The sequence below is a fragment of the Mauremys mutica genome, chromosome 8, assembly GCF_020497125.1.
Source record: "Mauremys mutica isolate MM-2020 ecotype Southern chromosome 8, ASM2049712v1, whole genome shotgun sequence".
NCBI classification, from domain to species: domain Eukaryota; kingdom Metazoa; phylum Chordata; order Testudines; family Geoemydidae; genus Mauremys; species Mauremys mutica.
Window position 1 is genome coordinate 9,477,672 of NC_059079.1, and position 16,140 is coordinate 9,493,811.

At 41.3% G+C, this 16,140-nt stretch overlaps 1 protein-coding gene and 1 long non-coding RNA gene across 4 annotated transcripts in view; one reads left to right on the plus strand and one right to left on the minus strand.

Moving 5' to 3' along the window:
* Window positions 1–11,833: 11,833 nt before the first annotated feature.
* The window catches only part of FAF1 (Fas associated factor 1), a 306,114-nt gene continuing 301,807 nt past the window's right edge, over window positions 11,834–16,140 (minus strand). Inside the window, exon 19 of the mRNA XM_045027160.1 lies at window positions 11,834–14,072. Within this exon, the coding sequence (XP_044883095.1) occupies window positions 13,989–14,072 (84 nt within the window). The 3' untranslated portion in view covers window positions 11,834–13,988. The remainder of the gene's footprint in view (window positions 14,073–16,140) is intronic.
* The window catches only part of LOC123375844, a 37,623-nt gene continuing 35,363 nt past the window's right edge, over window positions 13,881–16,140 (plus strand). For all 3 annotated transcript variants that reach the window (XR_006581591.1, XR_006581590.1, XR_006581589.1), the window contains exon 1: window positions 13,881–14,388. This is a non-coding gene — a long non-coding RNA (uncharacterized LOC123375844). The remainder of the gene's footprint in view (window positions 14,389–16,140) is intronic.

Below are 16,140 nucleotides of genomic sequence, written 5' to 3' on the forward strand. Positions count from 1 at the left end.
TGGGCAATCAGACCTGTCCTGCTCCTTCCTTTGGGCCGGGAATGTGCTACCAATACTGCGCCGCAGCGAAGAGCGAGCGGTGCACAGAGTAACTCAGCGGTCGCTGTGCCACTGATGGAGGGAGTTCTGCCCCGGTATTGGCGGGTTTTCTATGGAGGGCAAGGGAAGTCTGTGACTTAGTTATTGTTATTTTGCAAAATCAAAATAAAAAGGGAGCGCGAGCTGGTGGGAAGCGGGGGGGAAGGTTTGCTCCGCGCCCGCCTGGCAGTTTCTTGGGTCTCGCTGACAGTTTACAACTCGCAGAGGAATTTAGAAACCTTCCCGTTCCATCCGCGTCGGTTTTCTCTCCCCTCTGTTTACAGCGCACTACGCTGCATGTAATCACTGCATCGAGCCAGACCCAGCGCCGAGCGCGCGCCCGTGCACACTGGCTGCGGTATGTCGGTGTGCTCCGGCGCCTCTCCGGATCGACGTTCTGCGGCGCCCAAAGCAGACGCGGCTTTTGTGGCGTTGCCCCAGGGCGGAGTGACGCAGAGGAGCTGAGGGCAGAACCGAGGGCAGGGCTGAGGGTTGGTTGCTGCGGGCGGGACGGATGTGCCCCGGGATGAATCCCGCCTCCGTTCCCCGGCGCGAGCGCGCTCCCCAGGCTCGGCCCGGCCCGGCCCCGGCGTCGCTGGGTTGTTTCGATCTAACGCGGGTGTGCGCGGGGACGGGGGGGGGTCTCCGGGGGGGCAGGAATCAGGGGCACGTGCTCCCCGCGAAGTGTGCGCACGAGGCGCGCTGGCCGGGCTACTTTCCGGGCCAGTTAATGGGGGAAGGGGGAGGAGGAGACGGGAGCGGTTCCCAGTCATAACCTCGTGACCCCCTGAGGGGTCCCGACCCCCGGCCCTAGGGCTCCCCGGCCCCAGCCCGCGGTGCCTGCCCGGCCGCTTGCCTAGGCCGCGGCGCCAAGAGGAGCTGGGCCCAGGCCCTGACAGGCCCCCGCCCACATTAGGGGCGGGCCGGCCTCACTGACAGCCGCGCTCTGCTGCGGGGCCTGCTGGGAGGCTGCTCCCCGCACCGCGGCCTGGGACAGCTCCCGCCCTGCACCCTTCAATGTGGGTGGGTGGGCGTCGGCCTCTCCCCCGCCCCGCCCCACCCCCTCACATATCCCACAAGGCCTCAGCCGCCTCCCCCACACAGTCCCTGGGAGATCACCTGCTTTCTCTCCTGGCGCCAGGGCCCGAGTCCTCCTCCCCTTCCCCTTCCCCTCAGCTTTATGCCCTTGTTTGGTGCCTCCTGCCCCAGGCCCCTGAGCCAGTCATTAGAGGGCAGGGCTGGGCCTGTATCTCTGCCTGTAGGCTGGCATCCAATAACAGTTTGAGCTAATAATTCCTGGTACAGTCAACAGAAAGATTCCCATTGTCTGCAGGGAGGCTGGATTAGGCCCTAACAGCAAGAACTAGAAAGGGAGAAATTCTTGGCTTAGTTATGAAGAAAAATGGATTGAGTAAGCCATTCAGTATCAAGACAGATGTAAGGGAGGAGTGCGTCCTGTCTCCTTTTTTGTTTATGCTAGTCATTGAGTACAGATTATGCGACAGTGATACATATGGCCTAAAATGGAACAATTCAAGGCTATGCGATTTAGACTTTCCTGAGGCCATCACTCTTATCAGTGACGATGCCAACGGACTGCAAAAATACACAAACCAAGTAAAAGAAGTAATGGAGAAGACAGGTTTGAGATACAATGCAGAGAAATGTAGTCATGTTAAGGAGGACTATAGGGACAAAAATCAAAATTGAAGAAGAGAAACTGAAGAAGGTGGACAATTTTACATATCTTGGAAGTATTATCAGCCAAGACGGTATTAGTTCTGAGGAAATAAGAAGAATAGGGAAGACAAACGCTGCATTTGGAAGACTAAAAAAAATCTGGCAACTCAAAAACATCTCCCTTAAGACAAAACTGAATTTGTACAAGGTAATTGTTATTGCCACCACAACATATAGCAGTGAGACGTGGCAACTTACCAAGAAAGATACGCAAAAGCTGGATGCATTTCATCACAAAATGTCTGAGAAGAATATTGGGAATAACATATAGAGATAGGAAGATGAATAAAGGCATCCTCTCACAAATAATCTACAAAAGAAGACATCAGTGGCTGGGATATGTGCTGAGAATGGAAAAAAAATGCTTACCAAATACCACCCTTGAATGGAAGCCAGGAAACGCAAGAAGAAAGAGAGGAAGACCGTGACTAACATGGAAACGAACAATTCTGAACAACATCAAGCACCTCAACATGAAATGTGAAGATTTGGAGAGAAGGGCAGTTGACAGGCAAGGATGGCAAATGTGGGTAGCCCAATGTGCAGCAAAGCACGGGATGGACTAAGGTAAGTTCCGAAGAACACAGAACATCACCGGAAAAGTGGTAATGAAAGTGGCAAGTAAGTGACTGTGTCTATCCATAATGCTTTGTTACTTGTAACTCAAATGAGGCCAAAAAGGGGAATGTGATGGCATGAATTTTCGGCAGTTTTGAAACAACATGAAAGGTATTGGCTAAAATGTACAGTGGCAGGAAAGGACAACAAGGGAATGTTAAAGTTTTCAGATATAAGTTATACGACGTCAAAGGGCATACAGTATATATCACGTACATAGACCCATTAAAATGGAATGTGGTTGGACAACATTAGGGGTTCATACATAAAGGACCAAGATAATCAGGTTAAAAAGAAAAGAAGAAGAAAGTTGTCTAGTAATGAGAGCAGAGGATTGGACATCAGGATTCCTGGTTTCTTTTCCTAGTTCAAGTAATGACTTGTTATTTAGCTTTGGACAGGTCATTTAGCCTCTCTATTTCAGCTTCCCTGATTCTAGCTCCAGCCCCACCACACTTCCCTGAAGAGGAGCAGCAGCCTACCTGGTAGGCTGCGGCCAAGGGGGAAGGGCAAGCAGGAGCAGGCCTTCCAAACAGAGTGGGCGGGGCCATGCTGGGCTGTTTGGGGAGGCATAGCCTCCCCCAGCCTACAATACACACTGCCCATGAGGTGTAATAAAAATGTGTAACTTCTGATTCATCAACCATAGTGAAGATAACAGAAAACAGATCAATAGGACCTTCACTCTTACCACAGTCCCCACCGACATACACCTCTGTCAATTTAAAAAGAAGTTTCTTCTAATTCTACAACTAGTAAGTGTGGAAGCAGGGAAAGAATTAATAAGGATTTGAAGGGGATTTTAATGCATGTCAGTCAGTTAGCAAGAGTCAGGCCATACTGTAACCCTAATGACGGGAGACTTGTAGAAGCAAGGATAGTGCGAGGCGAGAGGACAAGAACTGTGTACAAAGTTATTACGACCTTGCAACAGTCTAACCAAATATGCAGGCTTGCTTTTCTTAGGAGTGAGACAAATAAGATAGCAGAAAAGCTTATGTATAAACAAAATGTATTTGTTGCTTTTTACCGTCTGTATTATTGCTAGAAATTGTCTGTAACAAAGGTATAAAGCTTGCTGTAATTGTTTACCAGTTGAGAGACCTGTCCGGGACTCGGGTGACCCTGTGTCCTATGGCACTCTCTCCCTCCATTGTAATTACTGGAGAAATAATAAAGTATTTGATTTTGCTGCACCCAAACAAAAAGCGAGAACTGAGTTTTTCTCCGACAAAAGATTTCTCTAGTCGGTATATTTAACTGCCCTTCAGTCTCTGAAAATAATTTTTGATTCTAAAGTAGAGGCTATTTCATGCTGTATGACTAATGTAGAATATCAGATCAAATCTGTTGAAAGTATAAAATGACTAATGGGAGTAATAATTAAATACATAATATGACATGGAAAATGTGAAAACCAGAAAAATCATTTACAAAATTGTTCTCTTTGTATTCTGAGTGACAAGCTGGGTGAGGTAATATCTTTTATTGGATCAACTTCTGTTTGTGTAGCTTGAATGCTTGTCTCTTTCACCAAGCTGTTCTTCAGGTCTGGAAAAGATACCACAACTAAATACAGATTGTTTAGCTTAAATAGTTAACGTATTCTAAGAGACCTTTCAAGGTGAAGTGGTCTGGTAACCGCCAGTCATCAGACAAAAGACGGGGGGATAGTGGGTTGCAGATTGTTGTAGTAACCCGTAAATCCAGTGTCTTTATTAAGTCCATGATTTTTAGTACCTAGCAAAGTTATGAATTTAAGCTTCCAGGCTCATCTTTTGAAGGTGTTGTGCAGGTTTCGTTTGAGGACAAGGACTGAGAGGGCAGATATTTATTATTTGTATTTCGGGCATTCCTGATTATGTGAATACAACAATGCTAGGTACTAAGAACTGGTCTACCGTACACAGTTAAGTCAATGCAAGGTAGCTTATGTCGACTTAGCTGTGAATGTGTCTACACTTAAATTTTGCTCCTGTCAACATAACTGCCCCACTATGCTAACTTAATAACGCCACCTCCCCGAGCAGCATAAAGTCACAGTTGATGTAATTAGGCTGACACGGTGTCAGTGTAGACACTGAGTTACTTACATTGACTGTTACTAGCCTCCAGGACCTGTCCCATAATGCCTCACATTGACCTCTGTATCATAAGAACATAAGAATGGCCCTACTGAGTCAGACCAAAGATCCATCTAGCCCAGTATACTGTCTTCTGACAGTAGTCAGTGCCAGGTGCCCCAGAGGGAATGAACAGAAGAGGTAATCATCAAGTGATCCATCCCCTGTTGCTCATTCCCATTTTCTGGCAAACAGAGGCTAGGGACACCATTCCTGCCCATCCTGTCTAATAGCCATTGATGGACCTATCGTCCATGAATTTATCTAGTTCTTTTTTGAACCGTTTATGGTCTTGGCCTTCACAACATCCTCTGGCAAGGAGTTCCACAGGTTTACTGTGCGTTGTGTGAAGAAATACTTCCTTTTTTTTTGTTTTAAACCTGCTGCCTATTAATTTCATTTGGTGACCCCTAGCTCTTGTGTTATAAGAAGTAGTAAACAACACTTCCTTGTACTTTCTCTATACCAGTCATGATTTTGTAGACCTCACTCATGTCTCCCCTTAGCCGTCTCTTTTCCAAGCTGAAAAGTCCCAGTTTTATTAATCTCTCCTCATACAGAAGCCATCCCATACCCCTAATCATTTTTGTTGCCCTTTTCTGAACCTTTGCCAATTCCAATATATCTTTTTTGAGATGGGGCGACCACGTCTGCACACAGTATTCAAGATGTGGGCGTACCATGGATTTATATAGAGGCAACATAATATTTTCTGCCCTATTATCTATCCCTTTGTTAATTATTCCCAGCATTCTGTTCACTTTTTTGACTGCCGCTGCACATTGAGTGGATGTTTTCAGAGAACTATCCACAATGACTCAAGATCTCTTTCTTGAGTGGAAACAGCTAATTTAGACCCCAGCATTTTATATGTATAGTTGGGATTATGTTTTCCAACGTGCATTACTTTGCATTTATCAACATTACATTGCATCTGCCATTTTGTTGCCCAGTCACCCAGTTCTGAAAAATCCTTTTGTAGCTCTTTGCAGTCTGCGTGGGTCTTAACTATCTTTAGTAATTTTGTATACTCTGCAAATTTTGCCACCTCATTGTTTGACCCCTTTTTCCAGATCATTTATGAATATGTTGAATAGGACTGGTCCCAGAACAGACTCCTGATACAAGTGCTCCTGGTGAGGTTGGGCACCGCCAACACAAGGAGTGTAGTGTGCACATGCACAAGCATTGTAATAACTGTGGTGGCTGTATAGCAATGTAACTTAGGTAGATATGGCCTATTTATTGATTTTCATCCTCACATTTGTATTTCTAAACATTTTTACATCCCTGTTAAATTTTCTTTGGATTTTGGTACCAGTTCCATTTTCCTCACAATTTTTTTTAGCATGTAATCATTGATTGTGTAAAAGTGTTTTAAAACAAATTCATGATGCATTGGCACTTTTTAAATGACAAGAAAAGTTTTTTTCCCTTTATGATAGTAAAATGACTCAGTCAGAAAAAGAAAAAAAATCTTGATTTAATATCCGAATTTCAGACTTCAGCATTCCACAACTTTGTCATGTTTCCTCCTAAACATAGATTAATTAAGTCTGCCAAAATTTGATGATGATGATTAGACTAATGGTTCCAGGGACATTCTTGTCACAAAATGAGGTCTTTCCTCCAGAAGAGGAGGAGAAAGTAGTAGAAAATTCATTTTTCCCTGAATATGGCCAATTTTACTATTTTCCTTTGGTTGGAAAGGAATTTTGAGAGAGAGAGACTAGTAGAGTACACTCCAGAGAGTTAAAACTTGATATGCCAAAATGTGGATATTGGAAACCAATGGCATGTCACCCCTTTGCCTGGGGAGATGGAAAGGAAGCATTCTTTTCCTTTCCTCTCTAAGGTTTATATACACCCTTCAAGCTAAATTCTCTTCTCATTTCCAGAGATGGATGGGGCCTTTAAGCCAACTTTGTGCTTCCCTAATTCTGGCCAGCCTCTTGGCTAGGTTGTAACCACCCCTGATAGGCTTTTATGTCATCTGAAAATAGTCTGATCAGAGTGCTCTCCAAACACACTTCCCTCTCATCTTCTTCCCGCCCCCTATGCCAGAGCTGGGATTGAACTGTCATACCATCCCTATGCCATCTGACTAGTGCCATGACAATAGGGATATGTTCTGCAGGAAACTTTTAAGGCCCATTGTGTTATGGCAATGGGGTCATATTGTTGGATATTATCAGGGCCTTGGTGTTCAGTTGACTTTTGAATAGCTGCTTAAATGTTTATTTTTTCTAATACCTCGTTTTATACAGGTAATGCACCATTACATATTTGGTAACTGTTGCACCTTTATAAATGAAATGACCCCACCCCTCTCGCAAAGCAAACTGGTAGGAAGGGTTGTGGTCCTCAGCTCCTAGAAAATACTGAAGTTTGTATTATGTGACAGGCAGCTCTCATGGATTCAACATATATGCCCACATTCTAAGCCAACACAAGAGTGAACTGTTTTCTTTTCTACCCAAAGTCTCACTCAAAATAAGACTTTTCTTCTCATATTACAGAGATAGAAATGTATCACTCAGTTTGGGGCTGTAGTGAAGTGAATCTACGTGCAAGTATAATTTACCCTTCATAGACTTTACAGCCAGAAGGGACCATCATGATTATCTAGTCAGACCTCCTGCACATTGCAGGCTGCAGCACCTCACCCACCCTCTCCCGTACAGACCTCTAACCTCTGGCTGAGTTACTGAAGTCCTCAAATCATGATTTAAAGACTTCAGGTTACAGAGACTCTATCATTTGTTCTAGTTTAGGGGTTCTCTGCACCATGACCCCCTTTTGACAACAAAAATTACTGCACAACCCCAGGAGGGCCAAAGTCAAAGCCTGAGCACCACTGCCCTAGGGCTTCAGTCCCAGGTAGGGGACCTGGAACTTGAGCCCTGGTGGCCAGAGCCAGCCCTGGCGACTCCATTAAAATGGAGTCCTGACCCACAGTTTGAGAACCGCTGCTCTAGTTTAAACCCTCAAGTGCCTCATGCTGCAGAGGAAGGCTAAAAACCTCCAGGGTCTCTGCCAATATGACCCCAGGGGAAAATTCCTTCCCAGCCCCAAACATGGCGGTCAGTGGGACCCTGAATATTTTGGAAAGACCCAGCCAGATCCCTAGGAAAGAATTCTCTGTAGTAACTCAGAGCCCTCCGCATCACCGGCTATAGGGTATGTTTGCTACTAGCACTCAAAGTTTGGTAAGATGACTTTTTGGGAACAAGGCTTCTCATTTCACATTATACATTGTAATTTTATTTTTTTACCTGGAAGACCATCCTCACCCTTTGGTTCACAGCCTAGTTAACAGAATTGTCTGCCATGCCTGTGCTATTACAGATAACATTCCACTGAAAGAATATACAGAGTGCAGAATCTTCAGATTTATTCTATATTTAGAAACACAGTATGAACTCCCTCTTAATTACTTGATAATTATTAACTTTCCCTTAGTTACAGTGACACCAGCAATGTGAAAATCACCTTTCAGTTTGAAAAATTGATACCAACTATAGCTAAAAAGAGCACCTGAGATTACTTTAACAAAGAAGTTAGCAAATATATATAATTTCGCTATTTTCTCCAGTTTGTTTGCTTTGTGCATTTGGCAGCAAATCGTGAACAACCAGTTCCACTATTCCCCTGTACACTAAGTTTCTTGCTTGCTGAAAAGATCCTTGTGAACAAGAGAGCAAAGAAATCCATTTGCATTGTTAAAAAGAATTTTAAATGATGTCAGGACAGACCACTTCAAGGGGAAGGGCATCCAAAACTGAACATTTTTGAAACTAGTCAATCTAAAAATATTAAGTTAATGATGCCCTCGTAATTACTATTTTTTTAGGGCAACTTCTTCCAAATTCCTTTGTGCTGTTTTCATTCTACATGCCATTGGCTGCTTTTCATTTACAGGCTTGATGGCCCCTTTTCACCATACAGCTAGTGTTACTGTACTCCTGAGGATTCCATCTAGGTAGGGTACATCACTGGATGGCACAAGGTCTGCGTTGTAGCAGTTCTAACACTATTCCCTTTCCCAGCCTAAGCGGTGTAGCTGGAGAGTTATGCGGTGCTCAGGTGACAATGGTTTTTCTGGGGCTATTGGCAGCTGCTCAGAGCAGCCCCAGGGCTTTTTCTAAAATGCAGAGAGGCCAAACCAGCACCCAAACTGGGTCCAGGATCTGGGAGCTGCAAAGGTAGTCGTGGCACTAAGCCAGCCCTTCTCTGGTCCTCCCCTGAGAGCAGTTAAATATACAAGTCCATATTCTCTGGTCTGACTTAACTATCATAGTTATTTCAGTTACCTGTAGTTCCTTGGTTTCAATAAAAATCTAGTGACAAAAAGTAGTTGTAATTCATCTTGAAAAGTCAGGGTATTTTTAGGAGATGGAAAAATCTGTCTTTATCCCAGCCGGTGAAGCAATGTTTAGGGATGGCCAAAGGGCAAAGTGGATGGAATAGATGTATTATTGTATCTTGCATTTCTGAATGGATAAAGAGTAGTGTGCATGTATAATAATTATTTAATGAAACAACTTATCCAGGGTCCACAAATGCGGTAAGCATCCAGTCTGAAACTGGAAATGGATCAGGACACATGAGAAAGGTATGTCAGCAAATATGAACAAGGAAAGCAAAATAGGGTTGCCAAAGTAAGATTTTTATAATTATTTTACTAATTAATCAAGGCGACAAAATAAAAACGCCCTAAGACATTGAAAAGAGCTTTTACTGTTAAATTAAATATGCTGTAAGAGAAATGCTAGTTGTAAACCCTAAAAAGGCCAGGTATGGAGATTTGTAGCCAGATTTTGAAGTGTGTAGTCTGGCAAGGGAGATGTTCGGTTCCAGGGACATTTCTTTTTGCTGCACAGTGCAGTTCTATAGTTGGGAGGTGCCCCCGCCATACCCCACACAGGCACAGCCCGCTGGCACTGCAGACAATGAGGCCGGCAAGGAGGCTGAAGGTGCTGTAGGCTAGGAGAAGCACGTTGTGCAGCAGCAGCAGCGGCAGCTTCCCCTACTCTGCAAGCACCGGGGCGGGGGGCTCAACCCTCAGCCTGCCCACGGCACCCCTTCCCCCGAGCCCCCACCCTTAACCCGCCTCTTCTTCCCCCCTTCCCCCTTTACTCCACACACTCCTCCTTTGCCTCCCCTGCCCATGGCAATCAGCTGGCTTGCAGCGTTCAGGAGGGAGTGGAGAGGAGCGAGGACACAGCACACAGGCTCCCCCTCCCTCCCCTGCCTCCTGAACATCGCAAGCCAGCTGATTGCTACGGGCAGGAGGCAGGGGAGGAGGAGGAAGGCGCTGATCCGCAGGGTCTGCCGGTGGGTGGGAGGCACTCGGGGGGGGCATAGGGGAGATGATGGGTGGCTGCCAGCTGTGGACAAAGCAGGCAGCCAAACGACATTATAGTGAAGTATTGCACAACTTTAAATGGAGCATGTTCTGTAATTGAGCAGGGATGTAAGATCAAAACAACTTTAAGCGAGAGGATGTTAAGTGGGGAGTTACTGTATCAGAAAGTGCTGACATATTCAGAGTTGAAGCTACTAGATCACTGTATAACACAACTCTTCCTTATATAAATGAGTAGGCTTTGTAGAAAGAGTGGGGATAAATGAAGGTGCAAAGGAGCCTTAAACAGCTCCGTTCTAAATGTTTGGACCCAACAGTGTGACTAAAACTCAGGTCAGTTCTCTCAAGGGCACTCATTTGGTACATGCTGTGGACACGTGTCTTGGGGGGCGGGGGTGGGGAAACAGAAGCTAGTGAAGGAGCTCCATTATCTTTGATCCTGTGTCACTAATAAGTGAGATGGGTTTGAAAGCTCAGATGCCTGTGGTTGTCCAGGACTGGAGGTCAAAGTTGTGCCACTGATTGAGAACTAAAAAAGTTAGCTAGAGAAAATCAAGAAAATAATAGATTGATCAATTGATTCATTAGACTTGAAATTGTTTAGAGAGTGATGATACTGATGAGCCAGGAATGCTTTTTACTCATTAAGAGTTTTCAGTTAAGATTACTTTAATGTTTCCAATGCATGCTTACAAAACCCCTCCATCCAAGACTAGGGAACAGCTGGTAAATTAAAGTTAAAATTGATAAGACTGCACTATACAAATAGCCATAACGGAGAAAATCTAAGCACTCTCATTTTAAGAGAGACTTGTGGAGTAATGAAAGAGTCTCACGCTAATTGATGACGCTGGTCAAAACCAAAACCAAAGTAAGAACAATTGACAATAACTAAGAATTCACTGTGTAGTTCTCAGACGCTATATAATCTCTGCAAAATTTATCTCAGGTATATAGACTTGGTAACTATGTTTCTCTCCCACACAGATAGGAATAGTGAAAGCATACGATGTTTTAAACAGAGATCAAGTACATTTTAGTAGAAACATTATTGTAACTACAAATTTATTTTATGTTTCTAATGTCAAGGAAAAGGTACAGTTTATGAAAGCCAAAGGTCTGTTCTGCTACATTAAGAAAAAATAGTTTCATAAAAAAACCACCCTCACTAAATTTAAGAGTGCAGATGAAGCGAATACAGATGAAACACTTGGCTTTTGCATAATCTCTAATGTGATTAGAACAGCAATGCCAAAAGTAGGAAGTTTCCTCAGAAGCCGCAGAGAGAGCTCCACCTTCACCATAATGTTTAGAGGGTTAATAGTTAAAGCCAAGATTTTATTACAGGATTCCATTAACTAACAATAATTCATTAAGATTTAATATTAATGATAATCCATTAATATGAGGGAGCTGAAGATATAAAAACAGAATCAGAGATATGCTCCGTAGTACATTGTAACAGTTTTAGGTAATGTTGCATAACAAAATTAGTCTGAATAATGATTGGTGAATTAACCGCACCAGCAGAGCAGATGATGTGAATACTATGGTTAGTTTAAGACAGCAGAAAATCATGCATAGGATATTCATGTTTTCACACTGGATCAATTTGCATAATGGGCCTAATCTGGAAAGAGGTCTCAAACCCAGGAGGCTGCTCCTCAAAATGAGGCCCAATGTCTCTTAGAACCCAAAATCATAAACATTTTGTTGAAATAGATATATTTGTTTGCATTCTTGCAGGATGATGTTTTATATACCAGAAAAGGGCTGCATTACCACCACATTTAATTATCACCACCACATTTTGATGATGCCAGTGTATTTTGTGGTATGAATAAAATGAGAAGAAACTCTCAAAACAAATGTTAGGGGAAAAAACAGGAGTATTGACTTCAACAGATTCAACAAATATTCAAGCCACATTTAATAACTTTATGAAATTAGTATCAAAGAATATATAGTCAAAATACAGAAATAAAGTTGAGTGAGAGAAAACAGCATGATGAGATCAAACAAAAGTTAAACAGAACAGATTAAATATAAAAAGTTAACTGAAAGGTCACTCTGCTACGTGCAGCAATATTTCAGCAACTCCTTTCTTTAATAGCCAATTTAACAATGACGAGCTAATCGGGGGAGAAGGGGGAAGCTAAAGCATTACTTTGAAAGGTCTGCTGTGTAAGTTACTGTGATTGTGCAAACAATGTCACCCCAGTTTGCAACCTGTGTTAAATTTAGATTTAATAGATGTAGTGTCCGCTTTTGTTTTGTTTTGCTTTTCTCGTGAAGCAGTACAAAGGTTTAGAGTGAAGTGTCTGCATTTAGCTCTCCATTACATTTACATTTGCCTTTCATTTGGCTGCTATTGTGTGTGTCGTGGACTGCAGATGATTAAAATTTGCTTACACATCCAAACCTTTAGCTTGTCATGAATACATCACTTCTAAAAGTATGTTCTGTGTGCATTATTAATTACAGAATTATCATAAAGATACAGTAAGGCTTTCCCCACTCTGAAGTTTGCATTTTTTGGTAGGTAACAATATATCAGCTTTACTAACACCCTAATAATAGTCATACATTAATTTTATATCTCCATTCCTCCAAAAGGGGAAAAAAAAGACTGAAGGTGTGTACAGTTAGTTTCTGATTAGTATAAAATGTTCAAATTGGGATTCGATCTGCTATGGGAAAGAACATGAATTACGTATAAACAAAATGTGAAAAATAATATTCCAAGTAGTTTGATTAGCAGCTGATGTTTCTGTAGTGCCCCTGTGCACTATACAGTAAGCCCAGGAATAAAACAAAAAGCAGATCAAAAGTGTTTTGATGCAGGTTTAGGCATCAAGTGTATGTTATGGTCTGAACCTTCAGTATGCTCATTCTATGGTTTAGGTACATAAGGTACCAAATTTTGTCCATATCAGATACCAGATAGTTGGTGCCTATGTTTCAGACAATGGAACTAGAATTTGTTAATCTGAGATGGGATCAGTAATCTCTTGTTAAAATGTCAAAAAAGTGTACAATAATAAGGCAGGTTTCTTATTACACCATCTCTTTAGATATTTATCATTTGGTGAAACAAACAAGGTGCTTTAAAAACAGCAGAGTAATAGGATACAAACAAGTGCCAGAAAGAAGGAAAAATGCAAAAATGGGAACTACCATTTCTTCCACAATGAGGAATAGAGAACTTTTGTATCTGGTATTTGAAAGATTTTTAACAGCTGATATTCAATATCAGCTGATTCCTGAAGTGTTGGCAAGATACCAGGTTTCTGGTACTGGCCCATTTCTAACATTATTTAAATATTCACATCATGCAATAAGCAGTTTCACACACTGCAATGTAATGGAAAATACTTCCTAAACTGAATTAGAATCGAGACCCAAAGCAGAACCTGTAAATAAATATCTTGCATATATGTCAAACTATATTCTTCAAACAAAACCTTACATCTTATCAAAGAAGTCAAAAAGTACCAACAAAAATTATATGCTTTCTACTATAATACTGTTACATTTCCATGTCTGAGAATGTCCCATTTAATTTTTTCTGCCTTTTCAAATTAGGTGGCAAAGTAGAAATTCAAACACAGAGTAAAATGCATATATATGAGGGCGCTGGCTCAGCGAGATATCAAATATACAGCATTCTAGTGTCAAAAGTACAGGCAGAAATGTCCAAGATTTCTTGGTGAAAAAGGGGCATTTGAGGAGTAAAAATTCTACTTAACAATCACTCACATTTTAACAGTGCATTAATTATAACAAAAGCCAGATGAGAAGTGAGCAACAGAATTGTAATGTTCAGTGTTCATAACAGAATATTATCCTCTGCTCATTTAAACGAGGTTGGAAACATATACTCATGTATGTGAAACTTTAAGTAGCTAGGTTTATTCTTTTTTCAGGATTCTTGCAAGAGGCAGAGTTGTGACACTGCATTGAACTGGATGATAGTAGAAGGTGTTTTTGCTAGAAGCTTTTCTCCCAATGCTGTGCCTCTGTCTTACCAAAGGATTACGAGTCCTGCAATCTGTTTTGATCTATTCTTTTGCCTCTAGGAAAAGGGTTTCTTGAGGATACAGTTTTACCTCCAGTAATGATTTATTTGGATCCAACTGCGTCACCTGTAAAGATAAAAAAGAAATCTGAAAAGACACGTATAAGTAGATTTCCTTTGAACTGTATATTTTCAGGAGCATAGATTAATGTTCATTGGGGAGCAATTTTGATTTCTGACTGGGGGATTCACAAAGGTAATTCCCATTAGCGCTAATGGGAGCTCTGTGCATTCCCAGTACATTGGTGAAAAAACAGATTCAACAGATGCTACACATTTGCTCAAAGTTGTTTACTTTCCCTCATCATCTTCAGGATGAAGATATCTGTTTTTGTCACTGTGGATGTCACTCTGAAAGGATTACTGGAACACTGGGGGTGAAGGTGAGAGACACAAAAAGTCTACAAGCTCACGTGCATCCTAAATGCCCACTTACTTCAAGGGGAGATTTAAGTGTACAAGAATGTAGGATTGGTTTTATATTTTATTCATTTGAGCCCTGGTTCAGCAAAGCATTAAGGGCCAGATTTTTAACGGCATTTAGGAACCTAAAGCTGCAGATAGGCACGTAGTGGGATTGTCACATCTAGGCATCTAGCTAAGCAGATCACTGAGAATTAGGTATCTGAAAACCCCATTATGCACCTATTTGCATCTTTAGGTTCCTAAAAGCCTTTAAAAATTGACTCTTAAGGCTTTGAGCACCTTCAACTACAACTGGCTTTCACTTTAAACTGTGAGTAATCTCATCCCTGTTCAACAAAGCATTCAAGCCCCACTGAAGTAACTTCAGTGAAACTTAAGCATGTACTTAAGTGCTTTACTGAAATGTAGTACGTGCTCAAGTGCTTTGGAAACTGTCCTACATATGGGCTTGATCCATGTATTTAGGCTCAGTCTCTAGAGCTATGGAAGTTTACCAACAAATACCTCCTATTGAAATGTTTAACATAGACAAAATAGTGGAGAGGAGAGCCCAGCCTTCTGAATCAAGCATTTGTATGTTATAACATCCAGATTTGTATAACACCACTGTGGCATTTAAAAGGACAAACACTACTTTTTACTTTGTTTGAAATAATTCATTAATAGTTTGAACTTTAGTTCTGTTTGCTAACCCATTTTTTACTTCTTTCTTTGCACATGCACACTGGTTTGTTATTGAGGGTATGCTCAGGAGTACTGTATTATTAGCATTATGCTAAAACAGCAATGGCAAATGCATACAGGAAGCCTTATTTAGAAGCAAAAAGTGTTTTATCTATGACCGTATCATGGCACTGTTTTTTAAGGAGTACTTTTAATAGAAATCAATGCTTAAAAAAAAAGTATCAGTGACATATTAGGGTCCCAAGTATGTCAGGTATTAGAAATTACTATAATTAACACCTAGTGTATTTAATTTTCATTTCTGCCTTGAATGCAGTTTGGGTATAGTATGCTTCTCTTATCAATCCTGGTATACTAGAAGTTTTAAAATGCAATTAAAAACTACTGAAAATTTTGTTTTCAAAATATCAAAGAGTGGATTGGGAAAACAGATTTTCTTTTAAAGTAGTAAAATATTGTACCTACCAACTTTGATGTATCCGTTTAATTTTATAGCATTTATTCCAAAAAACGTTATTGCCACTGTTTTACTGTGCAATTGCAGATAATTAACTATTTTTACATTTTTAAAAAATGTGCTTATCACTTCTCTAAGCACATTCTCTAAGATTTAAAATCAATCTCATTCACCTTGATGAATGTAATGGAACTTAAAAAAATACGGATGCATATTTTAAATTCCCAATGCTGGGATATATTTTCTTATGTTTTAGATACCACAGTGAGTTATCTGTGAATGGTGGAGAAGAAAAATAATATGTACAGACACCAGACCATTAAAATTCATTTTAGATTCCTATTATCTACACTCCAATTATGCATTCCTGCACAGATGCTGCTTAAATTATTGAAAGGTTATCTTATAAAGCAAACCTGTTATGTAAAAAACAGTCAAAGTAGTACGTTTAAGTTTGTGATTACAGAAGTATACTAATTAAGTACCTTTGTTGCATTTTTAATGCTTTAATATTCTACTGCTACAGTCCATTGCATTTAGGCACTGAAAGGGAAGTATATAGGGGACT